Source organism: Arvicola amphibius, chromosome 7 (assembly GCF_903992535.2).
Source record: "Arvicola amphibius chromosome 7, mArvAmp1.2, whole genome shotgun sequence".
NCBI classification, from domain to species: domain Eukaryota; kingdom Metazoa; phylum Chordata; class Mammalia; order Rodentia; family Cricetidae; genus Arvicola; species Arvicola amphibius.
In genome coordinates, this window is record NC_052053.1 from 2,654,718 (window position 1) to 2,680,225 (window position 25,508).

General features: G+C 41.7%; 1 protein-coding gene across 2 annotated transcripts in view; it reads right to left on the bottom strand.

Moving 5' to 3' along the window:
* Positions 1–25,508, bottom strand: part of Itgav (integrin subunit alpha V) — a 71,523-nt gene that overhangs the window by 11,754 nt on the left and 34,261 nt on the right. For both annotated transcript variants that reach the window (XM_038336153.1, XM_038336152.1), the window contains exons 6-21: positions 24,742–24,787; positions 22,455–22,580; positions 21,687–21,731; positions 20,763–20,806; positions 19,912–19,968; positions 17,909–17,961; positions 16,812–17,014; positions 14,409–14,600; positions 13,039–13,084; positions 10,993–11,100; positions 10,653–10,711; positions 8,863–9,017; positions 4,601–4,738; positions 3,354–3,421; positions 2,569–2,716; positions 1,973–2,065 (exon numbers count right to left, since the gene is read on the bottom strand). In XM_038336153.1, the coding sequence (XP_038192081.1) occupies positions 1,973–2,065; positions 2,569–2,716; positions 3,354–3,421; positions 4,601–4,738; positions 8,863–9,017; positions 10,653–10,711; positions 10,993–11,100; positions 13,039–13,084; positions 14,409–14,600; positions 16,812–17,014; positions 17,909–17,961; positions 19,912–19,968; positions 20,763–20,806; positions 21,687–21,731; positions 22,455–22,580; positions 24,742–24,787 (1,581 nt within the window). The remainder of the gene's footprint in view (positions 1–1,972; positions 2,066–2,568; positions 2,717–3,353; positions 3,422–4,600; positions 4,739–8,862; positions 9,018–10,652; positions 10,712–10,992; positions 11,101–13,038; positions 13,085–14,408; positions 14,601–16,811; positions 17,015–17,908; positions 17,962–19,911; positions 19,969–20,762; positions 20,807–21,686; positions 21,732–22,454; positions 22,581–24,741; positions 24,788–25,508) is intronic.

Below are 25,508 nucleotides of genomic sequence, written 5' to 3' on the forward strand. Positions count from 1 at the left end.
TGCTTGGCTTCCTGTTCAAAAGTTCCCTGCTCCCCATCAGAAGACGATGCCTCACCCAACTAAGTTTCTCCTCCTTAGATGATATAAGGGTTTAAGTTAGTAAGAGGACACCATCTCACCCAAGAGTAACAGGCCTTGGTGTCTGCCAAGGCTCCAGAGACACCCTGGCTCAAAGTACTAGAAGTATAATTTTAGTCCTTAGTTTAAATCATGTTTCCTTCTATTTACCAGATTTAAGGCAGTGTGAAGAGATGTTTACCGCGGAGGATACAGCTCCACCTATAATGCTAGCATCCTAGTTAAGCTGAGCAGGACTCTGCTAAAAACTAAACTCTAAATGAAAACAAATTTAAAGATACTTCTTCGAGGGCAAGTGTAATGGCTCAGTGGGTAAAGGCACATGTTACCAAACCTGATGACCTGAGTTCAGGTCCCAGGTCTGTATACCATGGTGGAACCAAACTTTGTCCTCTGACTTCCACAGTGTGTGTAGCATACAAGCATACATGTGTAGGCATAACACAAATACACACAATAAAGATAGATAGATGATAGATAGATAGATAGATAGATAGATAGATAGATAGATAGATGATAGATAGATAGATATAGGTAGATAAATGATAGATATAAATAAATAGATAGATAGATAGATAGATATAAATAGATAGGTAGATAGATGATAGCTAGATAGATGATAGATATATAGGTAGATAGATAGATAGATAGATAGATAGATAGATAGATAGATATAAATAGATAGATATAAATAGATAGATATAAATAGATAGGTAGATAGATGATAGATAGATATAGGTAGGTAGGTAGATAGATAGATAGATAGATAGAGATAGATCAATATAGGTAGATATATGATAGATATAAATAAATAGATAGATAGATATAGATAGGTAGATAGATGATAGCTAGATAGATGATAGATAGATAGATAGATAGATAGATAGATAGATGATAGGCAGATAGATAGAGATAGATACATGGATGGATGGATGGATAGATGGATGGATAGATGGATGGATAGATAATAGATAGGTAGATAGATAGATAGATAGATAGATGATAGATAGATAGATGATATAAATAGATAGATAGATATAAATAGATAGGTAGATAGATGATATATAGATAGATATAGGTAGATGGATAGATAGATAGATAGATAGATAGATAGATAGATGATAGGCAGATAGATAGAGATAGATACATGGATGGATGGATGGATGGATGGATGGATGGATAGATGATAGATAGATAGATAGATAGATGATAGATAGATAGATAGATAGATAGATGATAGATAGATAGATGATAGATAGATAGATAGGTGATTGATAGATAGATAGATAGATGATAGATAGATAGATAGATAGATAGATAGATAGATAGATAGATAGATAGATAGATAGATAGATAGAATTAAAGACACTGCCTAGAGCTGCCACAGTGGTTCACACCACTCTTGTAATTACAGCACTTAGGGAGTAAAGGAAGGAAGAACTTGAGTTTGTGGTCATGCTGAGTTTACATAGCAAGATCCTATCTTAAAAACACAAGCCGGGCAGTGGTGGCACACACCTTTAATCCCTGCACTCGGAAGGCAGAGGTAGTCAGATCCCTGAGTTCAAGGCCAGCCCGGTCTCCTGTATGAGTTCCAGGACAGCCAGGGTAAACAGAGAAACCCTCTCTCAAAAAATAAAAAAGGAAAGAAGGGAGAAAGAAAGGAAGAAAGAAAAACACAAACCATAAACAAACCAGGGCTTTGATGTAGCTCAGCAAATGACATTTTCCAAGCATGTTCAAGGTCCTGGGTTAGTCCTTAGCAACAATAATGAAGAAAAACCCAACTTGTCTTGAAATTACTATAAACAAACCTAGAGAAAAATTATTTATAGGACGAAATATTTATATTCTACTTCTAAGGAGAAAACTCAATAGAATTAAACCGCCTTACTTGAGTTCCAGCCTTCATCGGGTTGCCAAGATCACACACCACCTGCCGGGTTTGGTTTTCTGTCTTAAATGCACAGGAAAGTCTTGCTAGGGCCTTATAGGCAAAAAAGAAAATAGAGAAGAGTGGGGTTGGGGAAGGTAAAAAGAAAGTTAATAGTCAAAAAAAAGCTAAAACTACACAGTCCCTTTCGAATACTGTGTGCATATTTATATTCTTTTTTTATAAAGCGAATAAATCTATTTGAGCAAGTAGAAAAGGAAACCGGAGCTGTGGACGACTGTGCCCTGTGAATGTACGGGCTTCAGAAAGCAAACTTAGATTCTGACCATAGAGCCTCTGACTAGTAACGTGATGGTCAGGTTTAGAGACCTTATCTAGCTGACCTCATTTCTCAGATGCTTGGCTGGCAAACCTAATAATTCCATATCAATTTATTATTCAAAGTATTGGCCTGAAAGGAATTATTTAAGATACGCACTCTATTGTCCAGCCGTTTAGTCTTAGAATGGCTAGGCTTTGGCTTCACTAACTAGGGACTACCGCATAAATGTTTAAAAAAAGGTGTGCTTTGGTTTTCCAAGAGGCAGCTTGCTTACTTCATTGTTTCGGACAACCCCAATGAAATCAGCCTGCGGCGGGATGGAGACGATGAGCTCCGCTTCGTAGGCGCCCTCCCCCTGGTTCTGCGCCTTCACGGTCAGGGTCAGAGGGTTGTCGTCCCCAATGTAGAGCTTCTTCTGATCACTGCAAGGTAATTCAAATCCAACAGTGAAGAAAGACTACATGGGGATCGTGCAACTGTTCAAAGAAACGGGAGCTAAGCCACCGCACTGACATCCTGCCCTGTCTCAGAAGAGTTCAGGCGTCTCCACAACTCAAGGGAAACCCGAAACCAGCGTGCTGCATGACCAGTCTCTGGGACTGAACTTCGAGGCCAGTCACAAACCACTGCTGTCTACCTACAGACAGTGACAAAAGTCACATTACATCTGAGCGTGTGCTTTTAATTCCTTGGAGCTCTTGCTAAACGATGAACTAGTCTTTCATCCTAATCCCCACGACAATCTTCCCGTGTCATCTCAAATGGCAAGGACATTCCTCAGTTCAGGCCATGCCCACACTGAAGCAGATCGAGGAGATTAGTAGGGACTCGAGGCACAACCAAAGCTAATTGTTATAAATCTGCCCAGCCAGGCACCTAGCGAAAACACAATGGGTCTATTTTTTAACCGTGGTGTCAATTGCTTTATTGTGAAGAAAATCATGCATTATTCTTTGCTGGAAGTTTTTCTCCTTAAAAACATTAGCATTTTAATAGACAAGTGAGCTTTTCCATTTAACTTTCTTATATTTTGTATTTGCTGTTTGGAGTAAAACTTACCTGTCTACAGAAACTTCCAGTTTAGGCTTACAGACATTGTCTTCCCCACAGTCAAGTAGAATATGAGCCTAAAAGAAAAAATATTTTACTCTTTTCTATGTGGATTCTGGCCACTCATCTTTAAACATGCCAGTGCAGGTAATCAAGAATAAGGGGAAAAAAATAGAAGCGCTGAGAATTTTGTATATTTCAGATCAGCTGTTAACATTTTGGAGTGAAATCTAGTACAAGAAAGGATGGTTCGTTTTAACTGTGCCCCTGTCTGAACTGTATGAACTGAGACAAAATAAATGACATAAGAACTCCTCATTCGGACAATGGCCTCCGTTGCTATCACAGAAACTGGTTACAAGCATCAAGTAAGGAAAAAGTGGTCAAATGAGCCCAGCATGTAGGAACCCTTTGTGAAAGAAAAAACCAGCAGTAAAATAATAAACCTGACAAAAATAGCAAATAACCTAAACTTGTTTTGGTTTTTTTTTTTTTTAAATCTGGCCAAGGGAATGTGCCATAAAGAAGACCTCAAAAGAAAGACCCCAAGAACACAGATCTTGGCCAAAGGCATAGAAGGAACAAAAACACGGGGGAGGAAAATAAAGGCAAAGTCATTCTTGGTTTATTTGTTGCTATTTTAGTGAGACTTTGTCTCAAAAAACAAGTAACAATAATGATAAAGATTTCTAAAATAAATCTAAAACTATAGAGAAAAAACAATTAGAGTCCATATATCAAAACGCATATTATCATGCACAAGGAAAAAGTTATTTCTGAATAAAATACCACACAGAGAAGCTCGCGCATTAAATGAACCATCAGTACAACAGCCACTTACCCCAAATATCAACTGTGAACACAGAACCATGTTCACAAGTCTATTTCTCCTCTGGTTTCTTTGTGTCTTCCTTCCTTTCTTTCTTTCTTTCTTTCTTTCTTTCTTTCTTTCTTTCTTTCTTTCTTTCTTTCTTCCTTTCTAAAGTTTTTGGAGAGAGGATTTCTCTGTGTTGCCTGGCTCTCCTGGAACTCACTCTGTAGACCAGGTTGGCCTTGAACTCACAAAGATCCACCTGTGTCTGCCTCCCGAGTGCTGGGATTAAAGGTGTGCACCACCATTGACCAACTTCCTCTCGTTTTTTTAGTTAAAATCTACCCACATATTAAAAAAAATCCCTTATGGTATTTAAGAACACAAACTGTAAAACCTTAACAAAGGTCAAAGAATGAGATAAAAAATTGGGAAGTGTTATTACCTGCCGACTGACATTGGCAGGAGTGAATTGGTTCAGAATGGGTTGCAAGCCTGTACTGTCGGCAGCTGTCCTCTGGTCCAACTGATACTCCATAAAAATAGTAATGGGAGTGAGTTTGTCTCTAAATTCAGATTCATCCTGAAAGAAAAGGGCTTCGAGTTAAAGATGACACCAACCTAAACTACTTGGAGAAACTCACAGCTCCATAAAAGCCACAAAACTAGCCGATTTCATCATTAGAACCCTTTGGTTCTAACCCCTGGACCACTGTGGCAACTGCAGTAAGCATGACGTGAAACTCATGTGGCTGTCCAGTAAGAACTACTCAGCAGGTTTTATTTCCTAATGTAAAACTTGACTCACAAAAATACCTACGAAGCATGCTAATTGTCAACCCAAGCTCTCTGGGGAAACCACACGTGTACATCATAGCTTGCCAACAGCTGGCCTCTGCCAATTAGAAAGAGATGTAATACTGCAGATTGAGAACTGGAGTTGTCATAAATGTCAGCTCTTAGCTATAAACCTCGGCTTCCGACTCACTTCTGTGACTGCTAGATGAAATGATTGGAATCTCTCACCTCTGGCAACCAAAGAACGAGATGAAGATCTACATCCTGTAGATGTACCTCCCTTATTAAAGATGACAACTGGACTCTACAGAAGATATTACACTGCCCATTTTATCTCATGGATGGGATAGCCCCGCCAACCTCCCTTTGTTCTGTGTCTGCAAAAACACATACAACCCCACCTAGACTCTGCTCCAGGGGAAGAGGCTTCCAGGCCATGATCGCCCACATCCCCAGAACACGTTATTTTTCTTGTCTTCTTTTAAAGGGAGCTGTGTCCCCACATAAAGTTAGCACTCAGGCAACTGCCCAACGTAGAAACAGGACACTAAAGTGGCTTTAGGTCATCTAGCTTCTTCCTTTCCCTTTCCACCCTCCCTTCCCATCTCAGCTAAGAGCTGATGAAATTCAGTTCGCCAGTCCCTACTTGCTCTATCGACCGGCTGTTCCCAAGTTTGTCTCGACATCTCTTATGGTCACTTCTTTTTTTTTTTTTTTTTTTTTTTTTTTTTTGGTTTTTCGAGACAGGGTTTCTCTGCAGCTTTTTTAGAGCCTGTCCTGGAACTAGCTCTTGTAGACCAGGCTGGCCTCAAACTCAGAGATCCTCCTGCCTCTGCCTCCCGAGTGCTGGGATTAAAGGCGTGCGCCACCACCGCCCGGCTTGGTCACTTCTTTTATAATGACCGATATTGATATACCTGATTTGCTGATGCCACATTTCATATAGATCTGATAAACACTGCATAAGCACTGATAGTTTATGTTTCATTTCTGTTTCTCTTTTGACTAACTGGAAATGAGCTCACACATAATCTGTGATTTTCTTTCGACTTAACACTTTGAGCCTCATCCATATCTCCAAGATAAATCTTCACTGCACATTAATATGTTATCTTATGACGATTTCCACTCTTCTGTCTAAAACTACTTGTGTGATTTGGATTTGGCTTTGTTAATATGAAAAATTGTTGCAATGATGAATCTTATAAATGGTGACGAGATTCACCAGTTTCTGTGACACGGCACTATTCATGTTCCCAAATCTTCATAACTCTAAAGGGTCATCAGCCAAGAGTGGATTTCCATCCCTCACACCCAAACTAGTGAGCAGACACTGGCAGACTTCAATTAAATTTAAATTTTGATCTGTTCACATTCCTGACTTAAGATGCATGCCTCTACGGGGTCTCTTAAGTCCTGACTGCTTCTTCAGATCAGAGGGATTTGTTTGTTTGTTTGTTTCCTGCAGCTAAGTAAGATGCTCAGGTGTTTTCCCTTCCTTATTATTATTATTATTATTATTTGGTTTTTCGAGACAGGGTTTCTCTGTGGCTTTGGCGCCTGTCCTGGAACTAGCTCTTGTAGACCAGGCTGGTCTCGAACTCACAGAGATCCGCCTGCCTCTGCCTCCCGAGTGCTGGGATTAAAGGCGTGCGCCACCACCGCCCGGCTCCCTTCCTTATTTATGTGAACTGTTCTTCTAAATTCTAAGGTTTTATGCTCCTTTGGGTAAAGATTTCTTAGGGGCACTTGGGCTGTGGAAGCAGGAGAATCATGGACTCAAGGTCATCCTCAGCTACAAAGTAAAGTCAAGGCCAACCTAAATGACAGAAGATGGAGACACTGTCTCAAAAACAAACAAAACCCCCAAACTAGTTTCAATGAAAGTTTCACTATTAAAATAACAACATAATCACTCATATAAAGATGAGTATATTATAAATATATTTAATCATTATATGAGTATATATAATATAAAGATATGAATCATCCTATAGGTATTGGTTCCTCATAGTTTGTTTTGTTTGGTTTTTTGAGACAGGGTTTCTCTGTGTGTAGCTTTGGAACCTATCCTGGAACTTGTTCTGTAGACCAGGCTGGCCTTGAACTCACAGAGATCCGCCTGCCTCTACCTCCCAAGTGCTGGGATTAAGGAGTGTGCCACCACGGCCCGTCCCCGTTTTTCCTATCTCCTTATGGCAGGTGTGTTATTCGTGTCTAAGGCTTTTTCTTTTTATCCAAGTTTTCCTATATATTGGTACACAGTCATTCAAGAATTTTTCTGTAATTTAAGTATCAATTTTATCTATCATTACGTCCCTTTTCAATTTCAAATTTTATGTAGGTGTTTGTTTCTGCAAACTTGTCAAACATTTCAGACAAATTAAATAACACGTAAAGTACGCATGTGTTTTTCCTATATTCTACTTCCACAATAGTGATGTATAGAATTTTCAAGACAATCAGATACAAATAAATTTCCATTATAATCACTTTCACCTAAAACCACATTTCTGGTGTTTTTTTCAGCTAATTTTTCTATTACTGATTTCTGAAGTGGTTTGGACCTGAAGTGTCCACCACAGGTCTATGTGGTACAGGCTTTGGTGAAACGGGGAGGTGACAGAAGCTTTCAGAAGTAAGCCTAAGGGCTGGAGAGATGGTTCAGCAGTTAAGAGAACTGGCTGCTCTTCCTGGGTTCAATTCTCAGCACCACATGGTGGCTCACAACCATCTGTAACTTCAGGTCCAGGGACATGATGCCCTCTTCTGAGCACCATAGGCACCAGGCATGCACTTGGTACCCAGTCACATGTGGAGGGAAAACACCCAAACACACGAACTTTTTAAAACGTAAGCCTAGCAGGAGATCTTACTATTTAGTATATGCCTTTGAAGGGACTATAAGAAACTGGCTGCTTCTCTCTTTCTTTACTTCCTGGCCATGATACGTGAGGGGGTTTTTGGTTGTTGTTTGTCTTTTTCTAAAAATGAATTTTATCTGGAAAACGGCTCCTTAAAAGAACACTTGCTTCTCTCACAGAAGCCCCTAGTTCAGTTCCCAGCACCCAGACAGCAGCTCACAGGTGTGTGTAGCTACAGTTCCAGAGGATCTGGTGCTTCCACGGGCACCAGGCACATGCATGGCACACACACATATGTGCAAGTAAAACAATCATATGCAATAAATTAAAAAACAAAGAGATAGATTTGTGGGTAGGTAGGTAGATGATGATAGATAGATTGATAGATAGATAGATAGATAGATAGATAGATAGATAGATAGATGGATAGATGATTGATAGATAATAGATGGATAGATGATTGATAGATAGATAGATAGATAGATAGATAGATAGATAGATAGATAGATAGATAGATAGATAGATAGATGATAGATAGATGAGATTCCTGATTGGTTGAACTTCACCTGGTTTCCAAACTGAACTATCCCTATACAAGAAGCTTGTACTCTTTGATGTTGGAGTCATGATATATCTCTGTGCCAGGAACCTTCCATATCAGGCAAGAGTCTCCAACTACATGAGGTTCCCAGGCAAATCCCAATCCCTGGCTGATGTCTACAGTCAAAACCATCCCTGCTTTGGACTCTGTCCCTTGCCTCAATCTAGACTCCCATGATAGCTCATGGTTCAGATTTCAAATTTAGTCACTGGGGACTTTTGGTGGATGGCTTACTTTTTGGATGTTGGAGAGCCCAGCAATATTTGAGAAGCAAGTCTTCTCATGACTTGTTCCATCATAGGAGGCCTCCTCAACCACCTGCCTGACAGGGATAAACCATCTCCGCTGAGCTTTGACACTGGGCACATTTCTCTGGGTTTCTCATTCTGGCTGACCACCGTTTTCAGAAACAGAGAAGACAGTGGCACAGAGAGTGTCTCTTACCCGCAGGTAGGCCACCAGCTCCTCACACTGCATCTGTCCCCCCTTGAAAACGGTCATGTTCTTGGAGTGCCCTGGGGACCTGTTATGGAGAAACAGTGCTCGTCGGATTGCTCCCTTTTGCTTGAGTTTATCCAAAAGAAGCTCCACCTGGAAGTCTATACAAACCAAAGCATTTATAACCAACACATTCCTCGGGGGCAGGTCCCTGTCCTAGCAACCTAGAGTCCCCCTCGAAGCAGAGATACCCATTTCTGAAAAGTAAGTCACTTCTAAACTCATTAAAACGCCCAAGCATGGTGGTGAGAAAGCAAGGAATTAATGGCAGAAAATACTAAGTAATTCACTTGTTCCCCCAAAAGTGTCATACATAATGGCAGTGGCAAAAATGAAACTACGTTATCAGAAGGGGAAAAATGGGACTTTTAATTTAAGCTAAGGGAAGGGACATCATGGAAAGGAATAGATGTAAACTAAGACTTCTCCATGGGGTGAGGGTGCAGATTGGTAGTGGAATGCATGAGACCCTGGCTTCCACCCAGGCACACACCATGCACACCACTTCCTGCCCCTTTTGAAAAGAAGTATTGATTAATGTGCATCCAGTCACGATATTGAGTACTGTGAACAGTCTGTATCACTTCCAATGGTGTTTCCCATGAAACTGCCCCTTACAGTGACAACTGACTATGTCCTAACTGAAGCATGTGGCCAAAGAAAACCTAATGGGTTATGAATCATCTAAAATTAATATACGGGCAATTGTTACAATTACTGCCTTCTAGTATTTATTTATTTAAGCAGTTTCTTCTTTTCTTTTTCTTCTTTTTTCCGTTTTCTTTTCTTTTTCTTTTTTTTCCTTTTTTCTGAAGACAGGGACTCTCTGTATAACCGTTCCAGATGCCTGGAACTCACTCTGTAGACCAGGCTCACTTCAAACTCACAGAAATCCGCCTGCTTCTGCCTCCCAAGTGCTGGAATTAAAGGTGTGTGCCACCACCACCTGGCTATACTACAGTTTTTTTAAACCTGCAGTCTCTTTGTAAGTGTCTTTAAATGTTTAACTTCTAATTCAGGTGTATCCCCTTTCTGGTCTTCACAGGTACTTTGCCCTATCCCTGCAGCTTTTCAAACTCAGTGAGTTCACTTCAGTGCAGGCTTCTCAGGGTTGTTTCCAGGTGGGAAAGAGTCCCAGGGTCACCCCACTGCTGTCTCAGGTCCCGGAGGTCTCTCCATAAATCCGGTCTTCTGTGAGGTCCAGCTTCTGCCCTCTCATGTTCATACTGACACCAGCCAGCTCTTCAGCCGTCTTCTCCACCCTACCCCTACTTGCTACAAGAAGTTGCCACACCATGCACTCAACAGGCAAACCTTGCTCTCAGGACCACATCCGCTGTTTAGGCAAAGAAGGGGTGGTGTCGGCTGCACACACTAAATACAGTCACACAAACCTTTCCCTCTTTCTAAGGAAGACAAAAGCCTTCCCCGGTTCACAGCAGAGCGCAAACTCATATAAAATGACATGTCTTGCAGGCCTCATCGACCCCACGTCCTCAGCCGCTCAACGTTCTACATGCTCACCGAGTCTAGTCGCAAACACACAGCATCTGAACTGCCCGGCAAGCTGCCAAAGAAAGTAATTATATATAATTTTGTATCCTAAATGTCTTCCACGTAAAGACGCAGATTAAGCCAATGAGGACAACTGCCTGAGTAACTGCACTGTGGGTCGTGAAGCACAAGCCCTGTACCTGTAGCACCATGAGCTCACTGACTCTGCCCAAGATACTCACTGAGCCTCTTCGGAAGAGTTCCTTTGCCGTCTGCCTTTAAGCAGAACCTGACATTAAAACTGCAAGAAAAAAAAAGTTTTCAAATGTAAATTCTACGATGTAATTTAGGTCCAGTCCTGCATCCCACCCGAGTTCACTTGTCTAATGCAATCAGCCCGCGGTGTCCCAGGTGGTGGAGGTTGGTTCTAGAAACCAACCGGTCCCTCCCAGAGACCAAAACCAACTGCATTCACAGAAACTGCCTTAGTGACACTTCAGTCCTGCTGCCTAACTCTGTGCTGCGGTGCAGTGACGGAGGTATTCATCTTAATCACAACTAGTACATATCAAAGATCCTTACCAGGAAACTTTGAGTGTTGTCCCAGGCAATGGGCAGATTTTATTGTCTTGATTTAAAATGCTAGGGTACACTTCAAGGCCGGCGTTTACGGTGACAACGGGCCTGGCTCTAGTTTTAAATTTAAGAGAGGAGAGAGAGAGAGAGAAAAGAAAAAAGAGGAGGAAGAGGAAAAAAGAGCGAGAAATATTATTGAAAAATAGACTAGTTAAAAGTCTCATTCACCACAGATGCAGTTCAAGCCCATCACTGCCAGCAATAACAACAATTGTATTAGCCTAAATGTAAACACAAGATGACGCACGCTCTTCTCATCTGACCCACACCTGACCTAATTCAGTCCTGCATTTGGCAATCGCTCAATTCCAGGCAAACGAGACAACCGGTCAGCCTCTCTGAATTCAGCACAATAAAGCACAACGATTACTAGCTGTAGGACATCCAGCTAATTAGAGGAGACACAGGGAGGAATGTGAGTGTCACAAACCCACCTGTGCTGACAGGCAGAATGCCTACAGAGCACACATACGGGCAAGCGTGGGGCTTCTTCACGGATCGAATCTTTACAGTGTGGCACACGCAAGAGTACTGGATGTGCTTTTAAATGCCTGTTTTTATTATTTTAATTATGGGGGTGAGCGCAGATGCATGCAGAGGCCAAAAAAGGACATCAGAATCCGTGGAGACGGAGTCACAGTTAGCCACATGATGAGCAGCCTGACATGAGTGCTAGGAACTGAACTTGGGTCTTCTGCAAGAGCGGTACCTGCTCCGAATTGCTTTCTCTTTTTTAAATAATTTATTTGTATTTTATGAACATTGGTATTTTGCCTGCACTTATGTCTATAAAAAGTTGTCAGATTCCCTGGAACTGAGTTGTGAGCCACTATGTGGGTGCTGGGACTTAAACCCAGGTCCTATAGAAGAGCAGTGTTCTAAGCCATCTCTCCAAACCCATGTTCACCCTCTCAGTTATTTGAATATTTACCATATCCAAATGTTTCTTTGTTAACTATAAGTTTTCAAACTATAACAATAAGCTAAAATATACACTGAGTATTCCTATAATCTGAGAACTTCAAACCTAAGTGCTAGGGGCTCTCAAACCTAAGAAGTTTTGAGCACCAACAAGATGCTCAAAAACGTGTTGGACTGTTTCATGTTCTGGATTTTTAGATTAAGAATGCCCAACTGGCAAGTATCTGCAGACACTTCAAAACTCATACAGCTCCACAGTCTGAAACACCTCTGGTCTCAAACATTTCAAATAAAGGATATTCAGCCTGTAAATATAATTTTGCAAATTTACGATGCAAAACTCTTAAGTATTATAATAAAAAAATAGTGAGGTCAGGTTAATGAAGCTGCTTCAAATGATAAATTCTAGAAATCTGTAAGTTTGTTCTCTATGGCTATGAAGAAGTTGACGGATCCCAGAGCCTTAGCAACTGCAGTGGTAACTTTCTTGCCAAGTTCGGCCCACAACAGTGCAGGAAGCTCAACCTAGAAGAGGCCGGCTGGTGCTCAGAGGCAGAGGAAGGGATGACATTCAGAACTGAGATCGTGGATGCAGCTGTTGAATGAGGACTTACTCACTATGCTCTAGTTGAAATAACTGTTTTGATACTTATGACACACCACCTTTATGGCCACAGAACACTGAGATACAAGTTACGTAAACCTCTGTTTTCTTACATTTATTTCTATGGGAGTCTGGGGATAGGCCCAGCACACAAGACAAGGTCACTCCGGCTACTCCTCATACATTCTTGATGACTGACTAAAATCGCAGAAGAATGTCTCCAAACAAAGCTTACAAGCTAATGAGGAGAACTTCTGAATATTTCTCTAAAAATATCTTTTAAAAAACTACAGTTCTCTGTTCTTTGAGACTTCCTTGAATACATACTATTTGCAGCAACTCTTAAACAGAAAAATAATTTTGTCATTACTTGGAGAAATTAAACTGAAATTCAAAAACGAGTACTTAATTATAATTTTTTTCAAATAATTCAGAATATTCCCGGTATTAAAGAATATGGAACATACCTGTATAAGATAGCTCGATCCACACCAAAAGCTCCTACAACTAAGTCTTGAGAGAGAGAAAAAAAATATGTTAGTAACAAAACTGGTTTTGAAATAAGCATTATTCTATGACATGCTTAATGTTCCTGGGTTTTATTTTCAAAGCCAGGAAATTATAATTATAATATGCACAGGTAGAAACTACATCAAAATGATGAATAAACTATCATCCTCAACTAGACTCTCAGACAAGAATAATAATCTAGTCATGATCCTGTACACCTGCAATCCCAACTCCTCACAAGCCAAAGGCAGGAGGAGCATGGGTTCCAGGTCAGCCTGGGATAGATAAGAAAGACTGCCTCAAACAATCACAAAGTGTAACTGTGTCAGGGGGAATGGAAGGATACATTTGCTCTACTAAGCTCTGTACACACAGAGTGCACTCATACGCATGTCACTGAGCGTGTACATAGAATCCGGATTAGCTGTTTCAACAACAAAGGTCATCTGGTTTTTCTAAAGAAAGGATGCATTTTGATCCTCATCCGTTATAATACTCAAAGGGTATAAGAGTCTAAAGGATGGATGGTCTCACTCTGCAGATTAACCCAGTAGGAACCTTAGCAAGTTACCTTTTGCTTTTCACATCCAGCAAATGGCCTCATTGTGACATAATTTAACTTACATCTCATATAATTGCAATTAAGAAAATTTGGTGAAATGGTACTTTGTTTGTTTTTAAATCAGAGTGATTGGTCCAGGCTGGGCTGGTGGCTCCGTTAGTAAACTGTTTACTGCACAAAGCACGAAGACTTGAGTTTGCATCCCCCAGCACCCACACTATCTTTGGTGCTATCCTAGCATGGGGGAGGGGGAGACAGGAGCAACCATAGGGCTTTCTCCACCAGCTTAGCCATATTTATAACCCCTAGTGATGGACCCAGTCTCAAAAGAGAAGGTGACATAAGGAAACGCTAGACATTCCACATGCATGCACACACACATGCATACACACACACAACACACATGCACATACACGCACACACACATCAATCATTGCACCAGTCCATAAAAATACTAGCTTATTAAAAACAAAAAATCAATGGATGGTATTTTCAAAACTCGGACTGTGCATTTGGCTGTTGTTTATTGCTTCTGCAAATTTTTTGATACTTTATTATAATCTATTAGACAACAAATAAAAGTGTATGCTTCATATTTGTACACTCCCATCAAATATGACTGTGTGTTCTTCCTGTGCCTGTCGATGATGTCAGTAAAGGCCCCATCAGTCTTTAAACATTAAATGGGATGATGAATAAGAACAGAATAGCTAGTCCTATCGGAACTGCAAAGGCCGAGGGCCGTGTGTATTTGTAGAAAAGTACCTGGGTATCCATTTTCGTCCACATCTGTGGCTCCTTTCATGGAATAGCCAAAGCTTGGGGGCATACTCTGAGCAGCCCACTGGCCCTCGAGGATTTGAGACGGCACAGAATTCAAGCCTGTTGATCTTCCATTAAAGATATAAACTAGTCCCTTTTTATCTTCACCTCCATACGGAGCAGCAATTGCAATATCTGTGGACAGAGGAGCAGGGTGGAGAAGGTGAACGACAGAAGAGGAGGTAAGTCAGCAACGATGGCCAAAAGAGATTCTCGGGACTAACATTATCCATACAACCCATCCCTGATGACAACTGTCGGCTTGAAGTTCTGCAGAGGCAGTCACATGGTCACATGCCTGTAATCCCAATACACAAAAGATAACACAGGAGGATTCTGAGTTCAAGGTCAGCCTGGGCTATAGAGGGTGACTCTGTCCAAAACAGAAAACACAAAAAGTTGCATTCTAATTCAAAGACATCCAAGGAACACTGTGCAAAAAAGACATTAATTTGGTGGCAGATGTCCTGGGTCTGAACTCAGATAAGAAGAGACTTCAGTTTTCTGTACCTAAACTCGCTTCATCTTAAATCACAGATGGGGGTGAGGATATACAAAAACCCTCATCTACACACGGGGATGAGAACATGAAAACTCTCATCTACAGATAGGGATGAGGATGTATATAAAAACCCTCATCTAAAATTCACTATAATTCTTCTAATTCATGCACGAGCTTTATTTTACAAAATTAAAATATGGTTCATAAACTTCTAAGTCTGACTTCTTGATTTTGTTCAATTTATACTGAAACAACATGAACATAAAAAATTTTAATCCTTTAAAACAGCCCTAATATGGTACTAAATGGTCATCATGGCCACTCCTGACTTGAAAATTAATATACCAATTTCTCCTTTCTCTGATGCTACCAGCCTAGCCATGATGGATATCTCTGTAGCTTATAATAGGCAATGTGAAGCAGTCACACCAAACTACTTTGTTAGAGCCATGTCACGGGACCCTCCACAGAGCCGGTATCCAACGCAAACACACTGAGGTTTATTGATTACGAGTTAGCTAACTCGGTCTGCAATCCAACACATCGCCACGGCAGGTGGGGGAGAACGGCCCTGAGCTCTCAGGGTAATGGGTTTTTACAAGGAAAAAACTGCAAGCTGGGTAGCACAAGCCTTAGTGTTTCAGGACTGGGTAAAAGTATACAACTTTTGAATTCGTTGGTTGGGGTATAAGAGAATCTCAAAACAGTCAAAACAACAGTTAATCAGGTACCTACAAGGACATTTGAAGCAAGCAGATGTAAACAGCTGTTGTTTGGACACCCTAGTGGGGTCACTTTGACCAGAGCAAGGCACAGTTTCTTGGGAATGTTTGTGACTTTGCTGGGCTGCATTTGCCCCCCCCCCCCGCCCCCCTTGTCTAAAATGGAGTTCTTTCTCAAAATGGAGTTTGTTCTGCTCCTTCATCCTTACTTTATGCCTCCCTAGTGACATATCCATAAATACCCAACATGTCTGGAGAACACCATGCCTGGGCCACCATAGCAATCATTCTAACTCACAGAGATCAGCCTGCCTCTGCCTCCCAAGTGCTAGGGTTAAAGGTGTGCAAAGAAACCCACGATTCTTCTGTCCTTACTAATCTTTTACAAAAGATCCTTGTAATCTATATTTCATGTACCTAATTTTTAACCTGTATTTCAGGTTCTGGAAAAGAGCTGTGTAGTAAAAGCCAACTTTTGCTTGTAAGGGTATTTGTAACTATTCAATCGGGACTACTCTAAAGCAATAGGCTTCAGGCTTTTACAGGTGGCCGTGAAAAGACACAGCCTCTTTCCGAGATTCCACAGCCACTATATAGCTACATCTATAAAAATATTAGTGGAGCCGGGCGGTGGTGGCGCACGCCTTTAATCCCAGCACTCGGGAGGCAGAGGCAGGCGGATCTCTGTGAGTTCGAGGCCAGCCTGGTCTACAAGAGCTAGTTCCAGGACAGGCTCTAAAAAAGTTGCAGAGAAACCCTGTCTCGAAAAACCAAAAAAAGAAAAAATATATATTAGTGGAAACTCAGACCCGAGGCAAGCATTAAGTCATCCTTGTTTTGACAATGAGCTTGGGAGCTAGTTTTCACTTGGAGCTAAACGGACAGTAGGGGGCGCTGTCATGCAGCGGGCTGCCGAGGGCTCCCTGGGAATGAAGACTCCTTTCAGAATTTAGTAACTTGACGTTCTAGCGCATGAACATCAAGTTTTGAAAATGTTTACTCATTTCTCAGAAAAACAAAACAGTTGTTTTCAGATCTGGTGTCAGTGATGGGCATGCCATCTTTCTACAGATGGCATTTTCGGACTTCTTCACGTGACCGGGAAAATCCCTTGGATCTTACCATTGAAACCATCCTGGTCCAGGTCTCCCAAAGGAGCTATGGCACTTCCAAATCTGGCAAAAACCTCGAACCCATTCAGCTTCGTAGTTTGAAAGTCTCGCGATGCTCTCTGCAGAGACACTGTGACCTGGCCTACCTCTTGGAGTTTCCCATCAGAGCCGCGGTCCATGAACAGAGGCGCTCCGATAAACACATCTGCATAACTGAAAGAAGAGAATGCCCTCACCCACAAGATCAAACATCTGACAGCATTTCTCTTAGTTTTCTATTGCATGTATGCGAATATTTTGCCTGCATGCATGTCTGTGTGTGTGTCTGGTGCCCTTTGACGCCAGAAAAGGGCCTTTGGAGCCCTGGAACTGGAGTTAAGATGGTGAAGAGCCACCATGAGAGCATCGTGAATCAAACCCAAGCCCTCTGCATGACAAACCAGTGCTTGTACCCAGTGAGCAGCCTTCCCAGCCCCCATCAGCACGTTCTTCCTAAAACTCACTTTCCCACCCCCTTGGCACACCTCATATGGCACACAGATTCATTGCCCATCACACATAAAATCACAAGATTTACTTATGTATATGAGTGACCCATCTTCATGCACACCAGAAGAAGGAATCAGATCCCATTACACATGGTTGTGAGCCACCATGTGGTTGCTTGGGAATTGAGCTCCGGACCTCTGGAAGAGCAAGCAGCCAGTGCTCTTAACTGCTGAGCCATCTCTCCAGCCCCCAACACTGTCCTGTTTTAAGACAGCAGCCCTCAGTCTGTGGGTCACAACCCCACAGGGTCACACATCATATATCCTGCAATAAGGTATTTACATTACAGTTCAAGATAGTTTCATGGTCAGGGTCACCGCAGCATGTGGGGCTGTATTAAACGTCACTAAGAACCCCTGCTCGAGAGCTATGGTAAAGCCTAGAGCCAACTAGGAGGCGTTCCCATGTCCATGCTGAGGGAGTGTCAGATCCCATTCTCAGAGTGACAGAAGATTAGCAGGGAGCAGACACAGACACAGAAAAAGACTATTTAGCTTTAGTTACCCACGTATAAACACAGAGGAAAAGAATTTCTGGAAACATTCTTTTAAAACTTACTCATCTCCATTAATGTCAGTGGCAGCGACAGAAAATCCAAAATACGCAGCCATCTGCAGAAAGAGAAGGAACAGAACATTCACACTTCGTCCCACCAGACCCTGTGGATTAACGTTCCTGTCCCATCGGCAAGGCTGCTCTCCGTCCCCATACAGAGGTTAGGGCTCCAATCTCAGCGTCCTTGTCTATTTTACTAACACGCTGACAACTGCTCCATGAGACTTTCTAATTTTTCTAGAATTTGTGGAGAAAGCATATTTCATGTTCATCATTCTCGAATCTCCGCCACAAGGTTTCTTATCCTCTCCTCCTCTCCCAAAGCCTAACAGACCCCAGGAAATGAGAAGGTTCCCGCCATGGATACAAAACCTGGGTTTTTTTTCTCTCTCTCTGTTTGTTGTGGAACTTTTTCTTTACTGTTACCGATTTGTAACTTAATTCTCTGAGACACACACACAGGAATATTATAAAACCTCTATGCTCAGTCAGAATAGCTTATATTAAACTTAACTGAAGAATTTTTATTGTATAGTGCAATATGCATATATCATCAATAATAGACTTATCTGTGTTGTGCCTTTTTAAGCATCCAGTAAAACTAAAAAACATAGGTCATTCTTTTCCTTTTTTATTTTTTCCCTTCTTTTTTCTTTTCAGGTTTTTGAGGCAGAGTTTCTCTGTGTAGCCCTGGCTGTCCTGGAACTCACTCTGTAAACCAGGCTGGCCTCAAACTCAAAGATCCACCTGCCTCTGTCTCCCGAGGGCAGGGATCAAAAGTGTGAACCACCACACTCAGCTCATAGGACATTCTTTAATAACATAAAAAGGAAACTTTATGCTTTTGTGTATGTACAATTTTATTTTTATTTACAAAAATAGCAAAGCCGGTGGTGGTGGTACACGCCTTTAATCCCAACACTTGGGAGGCAGAGGCAGGCTGATCTCTGTGAGTTCGAGGCCAGCCTGGTCTACAAGTGCTAGGTCCAGGACAGGTAGGACTGTTACACAGAGGAACCCTGTCTCGAAAAAGAAAAAGAAAAACAAAAAAAAGAAGAAGAAAAAAAAAAGAAAAACACGTCAGAAGCCTATGAGAATTCTATTTATAGTGCTGTAAGTGTAGACTCATTACGCCATTTCCACAAAACGCTGACTGACTAAAGCCACAAACTGGAAACAGAAAAGGCAGTGACCTGTGGCTTTGCCACAGACATGGACGCGGGAGCAAGCAGCAGCAAGAGGGCCCCTCCGCAGCTGTGTCAGGCTCCACGGCAGATGACTCTGGCGTTTTCATTTTCACATTTTCCTCAGGGAGCTTTTTTTAAAAATATTTTTATTGATATTTATTGAGCTCTACATTTTTTTCTGCTTCCCTCCCTGCCTCCCCCCTCACCACTTCTGCCCCACCCCCAAGGTCCCCATGCTCCCAATTTACTCAGGAGACCTTGTCTTTTTCTACTTTCTATTTCCATTGTAGATTAGATCTATGTAAGTCTCTCTCAGTGTCCTCGTTGTTGTCTAGGTTCTCTGGGATTGTGGTTTGTAGGCTGGCTTTCTTTGCTTTATGTTTAAAAACCACCTATGAGTGAGTACATATGATAGTTGTGTGTCTGGGTTACCTCACTCAAAATAATGTTTTCTAGCTACATCCATTTTCCTGCAAAATTCAAGATGTCATTATTTTTTCTGCTCTGTAGTACTCCATTGTGTAAATGTACCACATTTTCCTTATCTATTCTTTGGTCGAGGGGCATTTAGGTTGTTTCCAGGTTCTGGCTATGACAAACAAAGCTGCTATGAACATAGTTGAGCACATGTCCTTATGGCACGATTGAATGCAAGCTGGTACAGCCCCTTTGGATGTCAGTGAGGCAATTTCTCAGAAAATTAGGAACAACCTTCCTCAAGACCCAGTAATACCACTTTGGGGTATATAGCCCCAAAATGCTCAGTCTTGCCACAGGGAGCTTTTTCTAGTGGAGGTGTGTGGCATTTTAATAGCATACCTGTTCGCCAGTAAAGTTGTGTAAAGAGGACATGTTTTTCCCATCATAAATATAAACCTGTGTAGAAAGCAAAAGTAAATGACATATAGTAAAATTGATGATAGCTACGGCTGGGGGAGGGGTCAGGGGGGAAGGGAGTGGGGTTCTGAGCATGTTTGTGGAGATCTGTGCTTGGGGAGAAGAATGCAGGTATATGTGTCGGAGGTCGATGTGTCTTTATCCTTTACTGAGACAGACTTTTCTAACCCTGAAGCTCCTCCATTGGTGTGCGGACTGACTAGTTAGTTCCAGATCCACTCTCTCCACATCCAGACCCACAGCCCAATGGATACAGTGTAACAGACCCAGACTCATAGCCCAATGGATACAGAGTAACAGACCCAGACTCATAGCTCAATGGATACAGTGTAACAGACCCAGACTCATAGCCCAATGGATACAGTGTAACAGACCCAGACTCATAGCCCAATGGATACAGTGTAACAGACCCAGACATAGCCCAATGGATACAGTGTAACAGACCCAGACTCATAGCCCAATGGATACAGTGTAACAGACCCAGACTCATAGCTCAATGGATACAGTGTAACAGACCCAGACTCATAGCCCAATGGATACAGTGTAACAGACCCAGACTCATAGCCCAATGGATACAGTATAACAGACCCAGACATACAGCCCAATGGATACAGTGTAACAGACCCAGACACAGCCCAATGGATACAGTGTAATGGACCTGCTTTTATATGCAGGCCAGATCCAGAGGTTTGTGAGACCAGAAGTCCCCCATCATGGACCCATCTCCCCCAATCCCTGCCTTCAGATGTTTAAGGTATCTTTATCACTCTTACCATTCCCAAAGTCCTTGCTGCTCTCGGAACCCCTGAAACAAAATCTGGGGGGGGGGGGACAATAAAAAAGCTTAATTACTCAGTTTAAGACAAACACTGGGATTTACAGGTGTAGGTATCCTGCCAAGGTGCTTTAAGTTTTGTTACTCCAGTAGAAAACAAAATAGAGATTTTTAAAAAATTGATATTGTGTATGAAGCAACCTTTACATTTTAAATTATAAAAACCTAACTTTTAAGTCATAAAAACATTATTAAGGAGCTGAAATACGCTGGGTGTGGTTGCACACACCATTAATTCCAGAGCTGGGGAGGCAGAGGCAGGTGTATTAAATTCAAGGACAGCCTGGTCTACAGAGTGAGTTTCAGGAATGTCAGGACCTCACACAGGCAAGTAAGACATCAAATCACTCGCCATTTTATTAAGCAGGAATAGAAAGATCAAGCTCCACAGAGACTAAGAAAAGTTGTATTTGTAGTAATGAAAACCACTACAAAGTAAACTGAAATGAACCTGGTGGCTGGGGCCAGAAGCATGACCTATGTGATGTCTGGGATTGCAACACTGACTTCTGAACTAAGGCAAGGAGGAAGGAGGAACAGCCGGCTCCCAGACTGTGCCCACAAGCCACAGATCAACCCAGAAAGAGGAAAAGCCTCTCCTCACAGACAGGGCTTACCAGGGCCTAGCAAGGGACAGAGAAAGAGCAACAGCCCCACAACCACTGTGCCAGGCAGAACTTGCAGCAGAGACTAGGGGTCATCCCCCACCCCAACACTTTCTTCCTTCTGTATATTCCACAGTAATGGTTACAAATTGACGAAGTGTTCAGTGCCATGTGTTTCAAATGCTTATGTGACAAGGATTAAGGGTAGTAGCCCAAAGTATTTGACAAGGATTAAGGGTGGCCCAAACTCTGCCTACCTTCGATGCCGTCACCATTGAAGTCTCCGACAGCCACGGAGTAACCTAGACAGGAATGAAAGGTGAGACACCGTGAATCCCCTCGGAGCATCTGAGGCTTCTCTTTCCTCTGGGGTAGAGATTCATGTGCATGTGACAAGCAAGTTTTAAAGGCAGTAAGTCAGTTAAGTACTCAAAATGAAGGCTCCCTGTCAGAAAACTAAGATGAAGGAGTGCTAGAAACAGGGCAAGTCTGCAGTTTGCCCAAAAGGGACAAGAAATAACAGATTCTCTCAGTCACCAAGTCCTACTTCTGGGGTGTGACTTGTTTCCATAAATAACAAGGTGATTTAAAGGATGAGAACAGACACTAATAAATCCTGAAACCAAAACCTGTGGTTTTTGTTTTTTTTTAAAAAAAAAAAAAAAAAAAACAAAAAACAAAACTGTGTTTTAAAGTTCAGCAGTCAAAACGCCTAGGTTGGGACGCAGCGCAGCCCACAGCCGGCAAGCAGCGTGGCCTCCGAGCCTCAGCATCCACAGCATAATTACCTATTAAAAGGGAGTGGGAATGGAGCACTCTATAGACTTGCAGGGGTGACAGGGGCAATAGAAAGGAAACACTTAGACAGTGCCCAGAACACAGGAATCACGTTTCAGGGTTAGTTATTATTACCAGATGTGTCCAAATAAGTGCTTTCTTCCATTTTAATTACTGAATTATAGGCATAGCCCAAACATTCAACACCCATTCGGTGTTGCATGCCCCTCAGTTTTGCATTTACTTACCCAAATAACTGTCATCAAAAATTGCTTGTGCAGCCCGCGTTGCTAACTGATTATTGTATTTGATGCTGTAGACATTGGGGTCATATTTAGATATGATTTCTGCCAGTTGATCCGAAATGAGCTGACCTGGGGAGGCGGGGGCAGACACGAGTTTGTGAAACAGCCTTCTCAGGGGACTTGGGGGTATAAACCATGCACGGTCCCTGTGTGGACAAAAGTCCTGCTGGACCTGATTACTTGTGGTGTTTTATTTTATTCTGATGTTTGTGGGGTAGAGTCTCACTGTATAGCACGGGCTGGCCTTGAGCTCTCAATTCTTCCGTCCCAGTGTCTGCGTGATGGGCTTATTAATGTTCACCACCAATCCTGACAAGGCATTACTTTTTCTGATTATTAGTCTAAAATAACCATAAAACACACATGCGTACACACACACCCCTGTCTAAAATATTCTCTGTGAATTGAGTCTTTAGTTGTATATTGCAGGCCACCATGACATCACTATATAATAGAAGACACATTTAAATAAATCAGTGGGACGGTGGAAATGACAAAATCTCAACTCTTCCACTGTTTCCCAGGAATAGCCATCTCCCCTCCCTCGACTGAAGGGAAGAAGGCATGTATTGGAAGAAGAAAAATAAACCCAGGTTTGTTGGCTCTGTTTTAGTACCCCCACCCCAGGGTTGGGTGTGAAAGCACACAGCCCTGCTAAATTCTCCCTCAGGAAACTGCCCCCAGGTTATAAAGAGAAACCATCACACTGTTTTGCCTAATGAGAGAGCAATATCCCCTGTTTCCTCATTTGCACTTTAAAATGCTGGGTTAGTTTGACAGCACAGCACTAAAACTCAACTAAAACCTTCGTAAATTCTTCTCCCAGTCGCTGCATAACTCACAGAAACCCACGCTTTCCCAATCTTGGTTAGTGTACCTCGCAAACTGGCCTGTGTGTTTGATGCCTGGGGTTTCTGGACTCTTCAATTTTTATTTTTTTTCAGATGTATTTATAATGTATTCAGTGTTCTGGCTGCATGTATGCCTGCAAGCCAGAAGAGAGCACCAGATCTCATTATAAATGGTTATGAGCCACCACGTGGTTGCTGGGAATTTGAACTCGGGACCTTTGGAAGAACGGTCAGTGCTCTTAACCACTGAGCCATCTCTCCATCCCCTCAATTTTTCATTCATTCTTATTTCTCATTCATCACATTCCCTGTTCCTGCACCAAGTGTTGTTCTTTTCTGTCTCATTAGAGATGGGAAATGAAAGCATGTAGTTTCCCACAAAGAGCCTCATTTGGAAAAAAATCACAGAGCAAAATAAAAAAGCAGAATTCAAAGTTAAAAAGATTTTCAAACTGATACAGTCATGTTGTTTTCAGGGCTTCCAATCAAAGACCCTTAGGCTGAGATGCTAAGAGAGGGAAGTCTGACATTGTGAACAGCACAGCAGAAATTCAAGAAGTAACATATTAGCTACATAAATGTAACAAACCGAACAAATGATATTTCTGCTTATTTTACTGTGTCTTGCACAGTAAAGTTTCTTCTGTATGACTTTCTCTTTTCTCACCCTTCCCTCAAACTGACTTCTTCTGTACTTAATTAGAGGATGGTTTAGACTTTTCTAGAATGGCTGGATAGTGTTTTATCTTTATATCACTGATCATTTAATTATTAAGATCTTTTGCTTGCTTGTTTGTTTGTTTGCTTGCTTGTTTTTGTGTTTTGAGATAGGGTCTCACTGTGTAGCCACACCTGTCCTGGGAAGCACTGTGTAACCCTCAAACTCACAGATCTCTGCTAGCCTCTGACTCAGCCTCTGTCTTTGTCTCTGCCTCCAAAGTGGTGGGAATAAAGGTGTGTGCTGCTACCTTCACACATCTTCCAACTTTAAAGTCCTCTTAAGGGCAAAGATTAGGAAATTAAAGCAATCATTTGGGTATTCTAATGAGCAAATTAAAATCTTGAACTTTGAGAAGACTACACTCACCACTGTATGTGCCATGGCCTCTAAACTATAAAATAAAATATACGCAACTTACAATAAAAACATTTAAAATGATTTTATATGTTTGCTTTAAATTTACCTTTAAAACTGTTGCTTTCTATCTGGAATATATGCACATTCAATATATACCATAGAAAGCACAATTTTTTTCTAAAAACATTGCATAACAGATAATTTGTACACTTAAGTTACATTTTATATTTCTTTAATATAATTCAAGATGCTTCATGGGCAAGTGAGTAACCAAGTATTCAGTTGAAAAATAAGAACCTACCTTGCCAATAAAAGCTACCAGGACCTCCAAGAAGTACTCTGTCAGCCTAGATCAAATCACAGAACAGACGGAGATGCTTAAAACAATGAGCCTGGACACAGAAATCAGGATGCTGAACATTACAGATATTTACGTATTTTAAATTAACATATTATAATTAAATAGCATGCTGTTAACTCAGCTACCTCAGGTTCGGTAGTATGCATTTACTTTTCCAAGAAATTAAGAAATTAATTATCATTATCAGGGATGTTAAAGAAACCTAATATCCTCATTTAACATGGCCAGGTTTTTCCAGGAGATCTTGACTGTACACTGAGGAGGACATCTGGTGGAAAACTAAGGAAAAGCTGGTTTCTTTACTTCACATGTTAGATTTATGACCACTTGAGATATATTTTCTAGCGATCACTGAGAAATGTCCTGCCAAAGGGAAGCCATTTCAGGATCTCACAAGATGAGTGGCTTCCAAGGGGACATTTTGGGGAAACAGCAGCATTTTTTAATGACAAAGTTCTAATTCAAGGTATTTTGTGTTTGTGCCTGGTGTCTTGAAATCTTTTTCTTGTGAGAGGGAAGGCATTTCCCTCCCAGGTGTACATATAACTGTCCACTCATTTCTATCCCTGCTGTGGCTGCTTCAGGTGTTGCTTCGTTACTTTGCAGCAGGGTCTCCTTGTGTAGTCAGAGTAGCTCGAGTTTGCCACGCTTCCACCTCCGCCTCCTGAGCCCTGAGCCTATGGTATGCGCCACTTCTCGGGCCCAGG